Raw genomic sequence first — 12,389 nt, 5'->3', positions numbered from 1 at the left:
TGTAGGTATTACAGACTCGGTCAGGGAGAGGTTGAAAATGTCAGTGAAGAAACTTGCCAGTTGGTCCGCGCATGCTCTTAGTACACGTCCTGGTAATTCGTCTGGCCCCGCGGCCTTGTGAATGTTGTCCTGTTTAAAGGTCTTGCTCACATCGGCTACGGAGAGTCTGATCACACACGTCTGGAACAGCTGGTTCTCTCATGCATGATTCAGTGTTGCTTGCCCTGAAGCGAGTATAAAAGGCATTTAGCTAGTCTGGTAGGCTCACGTCACTGGGCAGCTCATGGCTGGGTATCCCTTTCTAGTCCGTAATATTTTGCAAGCCCTTCCACACCCGCCGAGCGTCAGGGACGGTGTAGTAGGACTCAATCTAAGTCCTGTATTGCCGCTTGCTTGTTTGATGGTTCATCTGAGGGCATAGTGTCCTGAATAGTGTCCCACTCCTTGAAAGCGGCAGCTCTAGCCTTCAGCTCATTGCAGTTGTTGCCTTTAATCCATAGCTTCTGGTTGGGATATGTACGTGTGGTCACTGTGGGGACAACGTCCCGCTACATATTCCAGTCTGTCTTATCAAAACAGTCCTGTAGCGTAGCATCTGTGTCATCTGACCACTTCCTTATTGAGCGAGTCACTGGTACTTCCTGCTTTCATTTTTGCTTGTAAGCAAGAATCCGAAGGAAAGAATTATGGTCAGATTTGCCAAATGGAGGGTGAGTGAGAGCTTTGTATGCGTCTCTGTGTATGGAGTAAAGGTGGTCTAGAGTTTAAGTTCGCCTGCATCAAAGTCCCCTGACCACTAGGAGCGCCGCTTCTGGATGAGAATTGTTTTATGTGCTTATGGCGTTATACAGCTTGTTGAGTGCTGTCTTAGTGCCAGCATCGGTTTGTGATGGTATATAGAGGGCAATGAAAAATATAGATGGAAACTCTCTTGGTAGACGGTGTGGTATACAGCTTATCATGAGGTACTTTAACTCAGGCGAGTAATACCTTGTTATTGACAAAATTATTATTATGCTTAGTACATTTTACCCCTATTTCAAAGATTTGTAGCTGTGGGCTTGAAGTAGTGTTTTTCTATCCCGTTCTGGATGTTTCTAATCCAGCAGATGATAGATAGTCATCACGAGAAATGCTGAGAAGAGCTGATTGAGGGATGGATGAATGGGGAGAGGGGAGGAGGAGAGGAGGGGAGGAGGGATTCTTAATCTCATTATCCCTTTCCTAATCATCAAGGAGTAATGTGTGTTCATACCTCTCTATGCCTCACACCTGCTATAAACTAGCCTAGCAGAAACACATACAGACAGACACACATTATATACACACACCTATTTATTTATTCTACACAGACAGACAGCCATACAGAAAAATGTCTTCAGATATGGATGGGACCATGCTCCTGGGGGTGGAAGGCATTAAGAAAACCATCCTGTATGGAGGGACAGCTGAGATGCCCCGGTTCATTACTGGGACCAAGGTAGGCCTCACTCTCCATCTCAACGTATTCCTCTGCTTCAACCTCTCAATCTCTATCCAAATTCATCGATTTCAATCTCTCTACTTAATTTATAATCCTCAGTCTTTCTCTCGTTCTATTTCTCTTGATCTGAATCTATCTATTTAAACATAACTCCATCTATTGACTTTTCTATCCTCCATCTATCTCAAATAGTGGAGGTTTTATCTAGGCCACAGACAGTTACTCATCCAGTGCTTTGTCTCCAGTTCCAGACAAATCTGATTACTGTAAAGAAGATGGTTGCAATAGATTCTAGAACATTGTGTAGATCCAGAAAATAAAATGTTTGTCTCACTCACATTAGGCAAATAAAATGGTCTTACTTATGGAGTCATATGACATTCCATTAGTAATGACATGGTACAATATCTTATAATGTCGCATCCTGCCTGTCAACAGGGACCACATACCCACACCAGTATGATCAGTGTGTAAAGGGGTGGCATTTGGTGGAACTGGAGAATCTGGAGGAAAATGACTCTAAATCCAAAAGTCTTCTTCCTTTCTCTCCTACACCTCTTCCATACTGTACATCCTCCTCCATTTCCCCTTTCACCCCCTCCACATCATCCCCTCTTCTTCACCCCCCCTCCACAGGTGACCTTCCATTTCCGTACCCAGCTGTGTGATGATGATCGTACGGTGATAGACGACAGTAAGGTGACGGGCGTGCCAATGGAGGTGGTGATCGGGAACATGTTCAAGCTGGAGATCTGGGAGACCCTGCTCACCTCCATGAGGATCGGAGAGGTGGCCGAGTTCTGGTGCGATGTCACCGTGAGTAAGACTCATTCTCCCACAATGCAGTGCCATAGTAGCATACTTCCTATTCAAACATTAGAGTCTAGATTCTAAATACAACTCTAACAACTCTCCAGAAGTCAACTCTCAATTAAAAAAGGTTTGTCCTAAGTAAACTTGAAGGAAAATCGAACAATTCCTAAATATTTTAACTAGGGAGACATTTAACAAAAGCTAAGGTATCAATCACATCAGATTAAAGTCTCTCATGATAGTCGGCTTGCATCTTACAAGGAACTAAAAGAGACACCACCCATTTTACAGTATTGTCAAAAACACAAAAGCTCCTTCTATTCAGAGCATACTGAGTAAACACTTAAATATCTCAATAACTCTCTCAGTAGCATGAGACACAATACAAACACACTGGAATATCATACACCTAATATCATACACCTAATACAGGTGCTTTGTTGTTCTGTGTGTGCATTGCCAGTGTTGTGTGTCATAATGATGACAGTTAGAAACAACTTAACCTCAACCCACGATTGAAAGGATACAGATGTTTCTGTCAGTTCCCCTTTTTGGTATATGTCCCTTCTCAGACATCTCTAGTTAGCTTTGAAAAGCACACATTTTCGGAAAATATATGCCCTACTTTCAGTTGTCTGTGTTATCTGTGTTCTTCAACGTATTGTGTCTGCAATTGTAGGCTTTCCAGGGGTTTGGTTATATATTTATATTTGGTAACACCTTATGTGGATAGTCTACAGAATATCAGTAACATTTCAACTAAATATATACTAACCCTAACCCTAGCTCTAACCCTAACCTTAGCCCTTATCTTAACCCTTACTTACCCTAACCCTAGCTCTAACCCTAACCTTAGCCCTTATCTTAACCCTTACTTACCCTAACCCTAGCTCTAACACTAACCTTAGCCCTAAACTTAACCCTTACTTACCCTAACCCTAACCTTAGCCCTTATCTTAACCCCAAACGTAACCCTTACTTACCCTAACCCTAGCTCTAACCCTAACCGTAGCCCTTATCTTAACCCTAAACTTAACCCTTACTTACCCTAACCCTAGCTCTAACCCTAACCTTAACCCTAACTGTAATCTTAGGAAGCAGTTGCTTATCAACAGGTAGTTTGTTGATAGTATGACCATTTCTAGAGCATCTACAGATGGGAAATACAGACTATCCAAATAAAGTGTGACCTTACACTGAGTGTACAAAACATTAAGAATACCCTTCTGACCCTACAAGGTGAATAAGGCGTCCCACAGGGATGCTAGCTCATGTTGACTCCAATGCTTCCCACAGTTGTGTCAAGTAGGCTGGATGTCCTTTGGGTGGTGTACCATTCTTGATACACATAGGAAACTGTTGAGCGTGAAAAGCCAAGCAGCGTTGCAGGGCGCCTGGCACCTACTAAGATACCCCGTTCAAAAGCACTTACATATTTGTATTGTCTATTCACCCTCTGAAAGGCACACGTACACAATCCATGTCTCAATTGTGTCAAGGCTTAAAAATACTTATTTAACCTGTCTCCTCCCCTTCATCTACACTGATTGAAGTGGATTTAACAAGTGACATCAACAAGGGATCATATCTTTCACCTGGATTCATCTAGTCAGTCTATGTCATGGAAGGAGCAGGTGTTCATAATGTTTTGTACACTCAATGTGTATTTGTTCAACATACAACACCTGTTGTATGTAACCTAAGGTTGCTATCTACAACACCTGTTAGTGAGGGTAACCTAAGGTTGCTATCTACAACACCTGTTAGTGAGGGTAACCTAAGGTTGCTATCTACAACACCTGTTAGTGAGGGTAACCTAAGGTTGCTATCTACAACATCTGTTAGTGAGGGTAACCTAAGGTTGCTATCTACAACACCTGTTAGTGAGGGTAACCTAAGGTTGCTATCTACAACATCTGTTAGTGAGGGTAACCTAAGATTGCTATCTACAACGTCTGTTAGTGAGGGTAACCTAAGGTTGCTATCTACAACACCTGTTAGTGAGGGTAACCTAATGTTGCTATCTACAACATCAGCTAGTGAGGGTAACCTAAGGTTGCTATCTACAACACCTGTTAGTGAGGGTAACCTAAGGTTGCTATCTCCAACACCAGCTAGTGAGGGTAACCTAAGGTTGCTATCTCCAACACCAGCCATTGAGGGTAACCTAAGGTTGCTATCTCCAACACCAGCCATTGAGGGTAACCTAAGGTTGCTATCTCCAACACCAGCCATTGAGGGTAACCTAAGGTTGCAATCTAAAACACCAGCTAGTGAGGGTGTTGTGTGTGTGTTCTATTTTCATCTTTGGGGGACTTCTTTTCCCCTCAGTTATTTGTGTCTGCTAGAGTCTGGCTGTGTTTGTATAACATATATTGTGTGCTTAATTCTGTGTGTGTGCGCATTTGAGTGCGTATGTGCATTTGTATGTGTATGTTGGTGGAGGAGACATCAGGTGGAGAGCTTAGAGAGTGTAATTAATCCCCAGCAGCTTCACCTTTCCCTAATCGCCTGTGATTACTGCTGACCATAAAGAAACCCTGGGACGGGCTTTAAACCAGCTGGGGTACAGCCATTCATTCATTATCTAGTAACAACAACCTGGGCGCAGTAGGCTACATTTATACAGAAGGCTACATTCTGTCTATACAGTAGGCTACATTGAGTGACCCTACTAGCAAAGATTTTTATAAGTAAACCAAAATAACCACAACCTGTCATTTAAAACGTGAACAAATGAGTCATAGTGGGCAGAACAAGGAAGGAGGTGGGCAGAACGCCTACTCTGTGAAGTGGGCATGTGCAATAACTCAATTTGCCTTTCCACTCCTTCTAAAAAAAAAATTTTTTTTTTTTTTACTTTGGCAAAGGGTAAAGTCTACAAAACTTAGTCCACTCTGTTCCTAACGTATTTTAGTTTTGGGAACAGAATACTGTATTAAGATCAAATGTTTAATCGATGAGAAAATGTGCAGAATGTCGGCTAAAATCCATCTAGTTCCATCTTCTCCCACTGCCAGCCACTGGGCTTAGTGAGTGGAAACGCCAAGCGGAAGCTTCACATTAATACATCCGGTAAGGTAAAATGAATTGTTTACTCATCCCAGCCAGTGGAGGGCAATATTGTTACATTGGATACATAGTTCAGTTGAGGAGAATAGACCGGGTTTCAAAGATATTTGTGTATTCACAAATACAATATTTATCCAGGGTCCTTTCTGGTTTGATTGACAGACTAAGTATGAAAGACAAAGAGCAATGTCATACTCCACCCATTCTAATCCGATCAATTCCGTGAAAAAAGGGAAACGCCTATATCAGGAAAAGACTAATTCAATGACATGTCTTATATCATTTAGCTCTGGTTAACTTTTCTTGCCCTGTCTCTCTGTGTCTGTCTCTCTTTCTTTCCCCAGCACACTGGCCTCTACCCCCTGGTGGCCAAGAGCTTGCGGCGCATCGCGGAGGGCAAGGACCCTGTGGACTGGCACATCCATTCGTGTGGCATGGCCAACATGTTTGCCTACCACACCCTGGGCTATGATGACCTGGACCAGCTACAGAAGGAGCCTCAGCCTCTCTACTTTGTACTGGAACTGGTCAAGGTTAGAGGGAATGGAGACATACACAGAGACACATACACATACACAGATATTGCACACACACACACACACACAAATACAGACATATTGCGCACACAAGACACACACTGATCTTGCTCATATTCTCTGTGTGTATGTGTGTGTGTGCGTGTCTGTGTTTTTGATTTATTATGCATGTGGGTACCAAAAGTCCTCACAAGGAAAGCAAAACAATGAACTTTCGGACAAGTGGGGACATTTCACTGGTCTCCAAAAGGAAAAAGCTGTTTTAGGCTTAGGTGTTAGGTTCAAAACAAATAAAACATTTTTGGTCACATACACATGATTAGCAGATGTTATTGCAGGTGTAGCGAAATGCTTGTGCTTCTAGCTCTGACAGTGCAGTAATATCTAACAAATTGCACAACATATACCCAATTAACACAAATCTAAGTAGGAATGAATTAAGACTATATACATATGGACGAGTGATGTCAGAGCGGAACTAAGATACAGTAGAATAGTATAGAAAACAGTATATACCTATGAGTAATGCCAGATATGTAAACATTAAGTGACTAAGATACCGTAGAATAGTATAGAATACTGTATATAGATATGAGATTAATAATGCCAGACATGTAAACATCATTAAAGTGACTAGTGTTCCATTCCTTAAAGTGGTACCTAAGCCTATGCCTATAGACAGCAGCCTCTAATGTGCTAGTGATGGCTGTTTAACAGTCTGATGGCCTTGAGATAGAAGCTATTTTTCAGTCTCTTGGTCCCAGCTTTGATGCATCTGTACTGGCCTCGCCTTCTGGATGATAGTTGGGTGAACAGGCAGTGGCTCGGGTGGATGATGTTCTTGATAATCTTTTTGGCCTTCCTGTGACATCAGGTGCTGTAGGTGTCCTGGAGGGCAGGTACTTTGCCCCCGGTAATGCGTTGGGCAGACCCTCTGGAGAGCCTTGCGGTTGTGGGCGGTGCAGTTGCCGTACCAGGTGGCGATACAGCCCGACAGGATGCTTTCAATTGTGCATCTGTAAAAGTTTGTGAGGGTTTTAGGTGACAAGCCAATCTTCTTTAGCCTCCTGAGGTTGAAAAGGTTCTGTTGCACCTTCTTCACCACACTGTCTGTGTGGGTGGTCCATTTCAGTTTGTCAGTGATATGTATGCCAAGGAACTTGAAGTATTCCACCTTCTCCACGGTCCCATCGATGTAGATAGGGGGGTGCACCCTCTGCTGTTTCCTGAAGTCCACGATCATCTCCTTAGTTTTGTTGATGTTGAGTGAGAGGTTGTTTTCCAGGCACCACACTCCTAGATTCCTCACCTCCTCCCTATAGTATGTCTCGTCATCATTGGTAATCAAGCCTACTACTGTTGTGTCATCTGCAAACTTGATGATTGTGTTGGAGGTGTGCTTGGCCATGTAGTCATGGGTGAACAGGGAGTACGGGAGGGGGCTGAGCACGCACCCTTGTGGGGCCCCAGAGTTGAGGATCAGCGGAGTGGAGGTGATGTTTCCTACCTTCACCACCTGGGGGCAGCCAGTCAGGAAGTCCAGGACCCGGTTGCACAGGGGGAGGTTCAGACCCAGGGCCTCGAGATTAATGATGAGCTTCGAGGGTACTATGGTGTTGAATGCTGAGCTATAGTCAATAAACAGCATTCTTACATAGGTATTCCTCTAGTTCAGATGGGATAGGGCAGTGTGCAGAGTTATTGCAATTGCATGGTCTGTGGATCAATTGGGGCGGTAAGCAAATTGAATTGAAGAGTCTAGGGTGGCAGGTAAGGTAGAGGTAATATGATCCGATAGTCATTAAGTTCAGTTACCTTTGCCTTCTTGGGTACGGGAACAATGGTAGACATCTTGAAGCATGTGGGGACAGCAGCCTGCCTATAGGGAGCGATTGAATATGCCCGTAAACACACCAGCCAGCTGGTCTGCGCATGCTCTAAGGATGCAGCTAGGGATGCCATCTGGGCCGGCAGCCTTGCGGGGGTTAACACGTTTAAATGTTTTACTCACGTCGGCCACGGAGAAGGAGAGCCCACAGTCCTTGGTAGCGGGCCACGTCGGAGGCACTGTGTTATCATCACATTGTGTGAAGAATGTGTTTAGCCTGTCCGGTAACAAGACGTCGGTCTCGGCGACGTGGCTGGTTTTCCTTTTGTAGTCCGTGATTGTCTGTAGTCCTTGTCACATAAGTCTCGTGTCTGATCCGTTGAATTGCGACTCCATTTTATCTCTATACTGACGTATAGCTTGTTTGATTGCCTTGCGGGGTGAATAACTACACTTTTTATATTCTGCCATAATACCAGTCGCCTTGCAATTTAAATGTAGTGGTTCGCGCTTTCAGTTTCGCGCGAATGCTACCATCTAGCCACGGTTTCTGGTTAGGGTAGGTTTTAATAGTCACAGTGGGTAGCACATCTCCTATACACTTCCTTATAAACTCAGTCACCGTATTTGTGTATGCGTCTAGATTATGGGTTTATGGGTTAGGGAAAAGATTTTGATTAGGGATCAATTGTTTGGTCCCCACAAGGATAGTAACACAAATGTGTGTGTGTGTGTGTGTGTGTGTGTGTATATGTGTGTGTCCGTGCCTGTCTGCCTTTGTGTTTGTGTATCCCAGGTGCAGCAGCCCAGTGAGTATGACAGGGAGTCGTGGGCTCTGAATGATGAGGAGAGACTGAAGGCTGTGCCCTTGCTCCACGGCCAGGGGAACAAGCTCTACAAACTGGGGCGCTACCAGGACGCCACCAACAAATACAAAGAGGCCATAGTCTGCATCAAGAACATACAGCACAAGGTACTGTAACAACGGATCAAGAATAGCGGTGTGGAATAATGACTTTGGCTTTAGTTTTCAGAGTTCTTGAGTATAACCATATTTTAATCATGACTTCCATTTACAAAGTACACCCTCGATGCTTTGTGTGTTTGAGAATTGTATGTGTGTGTGTTTGTATGTGTATGTCAGTGTGTGTGCGGGTGCGTGCGTGCATATATGAATGTATTCATCCATGGTGTGTAACAGTGTGTATCCCCCTCCCCCAGGAGAAAGCATGGGAAGCCCCCTGGCTGAAGCTAGAGAAGATGGGGAACATGCTGACTCTCAACTACTGCCAGTGTCTGCTCCGTATGGAGGAGTATTATGAGGTCATAGAGCACACCAGTGACATCATCAATCAGCACCCAGGTACCTCAGGCACACACAATATTTTATGAAACCTTACAGGAAAAGCACTTCAGGCAACAACAAATAGTCAATGGGCGAAGTGTGAAGAAATGTAAATTAGGGTCTAGCCCAAAGCGAAAATATTTTTTAAAACATTATCTCTGTATCTGCCTGTGTGTGCTTCTCTATCTGTTTGCATATGCGTGTGTTCATCCTAGGTGAAATGAAGGCGTTCTACGTGCGAGGGAAGGCCCACATTGAGGTGTGGAACGAAGCTGAGGCGCGGGCTGACTTTGAGAGGGTTCTAGATCTGGACCCTGGCATGAAGAAGGCTGTTAAGAAGGACCTGGGTGTCCTCAACATGAGGATGGAGGAGAAGAATGAGGAGGATAAAGTCAAGTACAAGGGCATGTTCTGACAAGGCCCAGGAGATATGCAGATATGGAGGGGGAGGGTCAATGTCAAAGTTAAAGTGGACAGCACAGATGGTGCTTGTGGAGGAAGAGAGGAGAGATGGGCAAAGCAGGAGTGAGAGAAAGAGAGAGAAAATGTATCCTAGATCATTGTTACTTATTTATCTATGTTTTTCCTGGAACATTGTTTGGTGGTCAATCCATTTGGGTAGAACATGTATCCATTATGTCTGACTTGAATGGTTGAAGCCCAACAAGTACTGCATCCAGTCATAAAATGCAAATAAATCTTGGTGTAGATTATGTACTCATCAGATATTGAATGAATATGTTATTTTGTTCTTTCTTTTAATCCATGGCACACTACATGACCAAAAGTATGTGGACAACTGCTCCTCGAACATCTCATTCTAAAATCATGGGCATTAATATGGAGTTGGTCCCCCCTTTGCTGCTATAACAGCCTCCACTCTTCTGGGAAGGCTTTGCACTAGATGCTGGAACATTGCTGCGGGGACTTGCTTCCATTCAGCCACAAGAGTATTAGTGAGGTTGGGCACTGATGTTGGGCGATTAGGCCTGGCTCACAGTCGGTGTTCCTATTCATCCCAAAGGTGTTCGATGGGGCTGAGGTCAGGGCTCTGTGCAGGCCAGTCAAGTTATTTCACACCGATCTTGACAAACCATTTCTGTATGGACCTCATTTTGTGCATGGGGGCATTGTCATTCTGAATACTAAAACAGGAAAGGGCCTTGACCAAACTGTTGCCACAAAGTTGGAAGCACAGAACCGTCTAGAATGTAATTGTATGCTGTAGTGTTAAGATTTCCCTTCACTGGAACTAAGGGGCCTAGCCCGAACCATGAAAAACAGCCCCAGACCATTATTCTTCTTCCACCAGACTTTACATTTGGGCAGATAGTGTTCTGCTGGCATCCGCCAAACCCAGATTCGTCCGTCGGACTGCCAGATGGTGAAGCGTGATTCATCACTCCAGAGAAAGCGTTTCCACTGCTCCAGAGTCCAATGGCAGCGAGCTTTACACCACTCCAGCCGACGCTTGGCATTGCACATGGTGATCTTAGGCTTGTGTGCGACTGCCTGGCCATGTAAACCCATTTCATGAAGCTCCCAAAGAACAGTTATTGTGCTGACGTTGCTTCCAGAGGCAGTTTGGAACTTGGTAGTGAGTGTTGCAACTGAGGACAGACAATTTATACGCGCTATGCTCTTCAGCACTTGGGCGGTCCCATTCGGTGAGTTTGTGTGGCCTACCACTTAGCGACTGAGCCGTTGTTTCTCTTAGACGTTTCCACTTCACAATAACAGCATTTATAGTTGACCGGGGAAGCTCTAGCAGGGCAGAAACTTGACGAACTGACTTGTTGGAAAGGTGGCATCCTATGACGCTGCCACGTTGAAAGTCTGAGCTCTTCGTTAAAGCCATTCTACTGCCAATGTTTGTCTATGGAAAATGCATGGCGGTGTGCTCGATTTTATACACCTGTCAGCAATGGGTGTGGCTGAAATATCTGAATCCACTAATGAAGGGGTGTCCACATACTTTTGTTCATATAGTGTATCTATATTGTTTAATGGGATTTTCATACACTGACAAAAAATGTATACCGTCAATAAGCTTAGCCAATTCTCTGTATCTTGTTGCCACCATTACATTCCACTAGATGGCATTATTTCTATAGCATACACCTCAGGGCTAAATACTGTACTATAAAAGTTGATATGATAATTAATTCACCAGTATGGCACAATGGCAGTACAATCTCCAACAAAGGTCTCCAACAGAGGACACTCTAAAACAGATGCTTCTAGCTTTTGTTCCAGCCCAGCACTAACACACCTGTTACACTAATCATGGTCGAGACTAAAGGCTCGATTAGTTGATTATTGGAAACAGGAAGTGTTAGTGCTGGGCTGGGACAAAAGCCTGACCCCGTGCTCTCCAGGAGCATAATTGGAGAACCCTGCTCTAAGTTATTGTGTTGACCTGATATGCCTTCCGATGGCCTGCATGGTAACATGAAGGGTCACTTTGCTGTGAAAGGAATGATAGGTAATTGCAGTGTCTGAGTGATAGATAGGGGTCACATACAGGTTAGTGATGGAGACACTCCCACAATGGCATGATAGACAGCACACCCACCCACCCACAGCTGGCACCAGTAAGTTATGTAATATAATTGGGTAAATGTCTGAGAGCCACATGTATTTGTGTACAGTATCAGGTCGATGTCATTCAGCGAGCTCACTTTCATTCAGGGAATCCCCTGTTTGTCATATCCCATTCTCTGTACACTCTTAGAAAAAATGTTTTTTTGGGGTTTATAGAACCTTTAGATTTTTTGATGAGATTAAAGAACCCTATCTAGTATTAACAAAAAATGTGAGAGTCCGACGAACCGGCTGAGGTGTGAGAGCCTGAGGAGCCGGCTGAGGCCTCCCCGGTAGCTCTAGTACTGACACCAGGATCCAACATACGTTCCAACACAAAAACAAACAAAAAACACTCCCTGATGCTTCCCTTAGGTGAGGTGTTATTCTGTAACAATGTACACTGAGAGTCGGGAAGCAAGTACAGGGAGCGAGTGTTTAATAAATAAACGGTACATAAAACAAGAAACACAAACAACGCACTGACATGAAACAGAGTCAATAGCACCTGAGGAAAGAAGGAAGGGGGGTGACAAATATAGTGGAGGTAATCAAAGGAGGTCATGGAGTCCAGGTGAGTGTCATGAGGCGCTGGTGCGTGTGACGATGGTGACAGGTGTGCACAAGAATCAGCAGTCTGGTGACCTAGAGGCCGGAGAGGGCGCACAAGTGACATAATGATGCAGCTTCATGATTTCACCTGGTCAAAAAAATGTCTATTGGACGTCT

The 12,389-nt window shown here is 44.2% G+C and overlaps 1 protein-coding gene across 1 annotated transcript; it reads left to right on the top strand.

Moving 5' to 3' along the window:
- The first annotated feature begins 1,217 nt into the window (after positions 1-1,217).
- On the top strand, positions 1,218-9,814 carry aipl1 (aryl hydrocarbon receptor interacting protein-like 1). The gene is made up of 6 exons (XM_021582422.2): positions 1,218-1,480; positions 2,120-2,299; positions 5,713-5,901; positions 8,529-8,705; positions 8,954-9,095; positions 9,293-9,814. The coding sequence occupies exons 1-6, from the start codon at positions 1,373-1,375 to the stop codon at positions 9,490-9,492; spliced, it is 996 nt and encodes a 331-aa protein (XP_021438097.1). The 5' UTR covers positions 1,218-1,372; the 3' UTR covers positions 9,493-9,814.
- Positions 9,815-12,389: the final 2,575 nt, after the last annotated feature.

The sequence above is a fragment of the Oncorhynchus mykiss genome, chromosome 24, assembly GCF_013265735.2.
Source record: "Oncorhynchus mykiss isolate Arlee chromosome 24, USDA_OmykA_1.1, whole genome shotgun sequence".
Classification (NCBI taxonomy): Eukaryota; Metazoa; Chordata; class Actinopteri; order Salmoniformes; family Salmonidae; genus Oncorhynchus; species Oncorhynchus mykiss.
The sequence above is the reverse complement of the archived record's forward strand: the minus strand, read 5'-3'. Positions and strand labels throughout refer to the sequence as shown.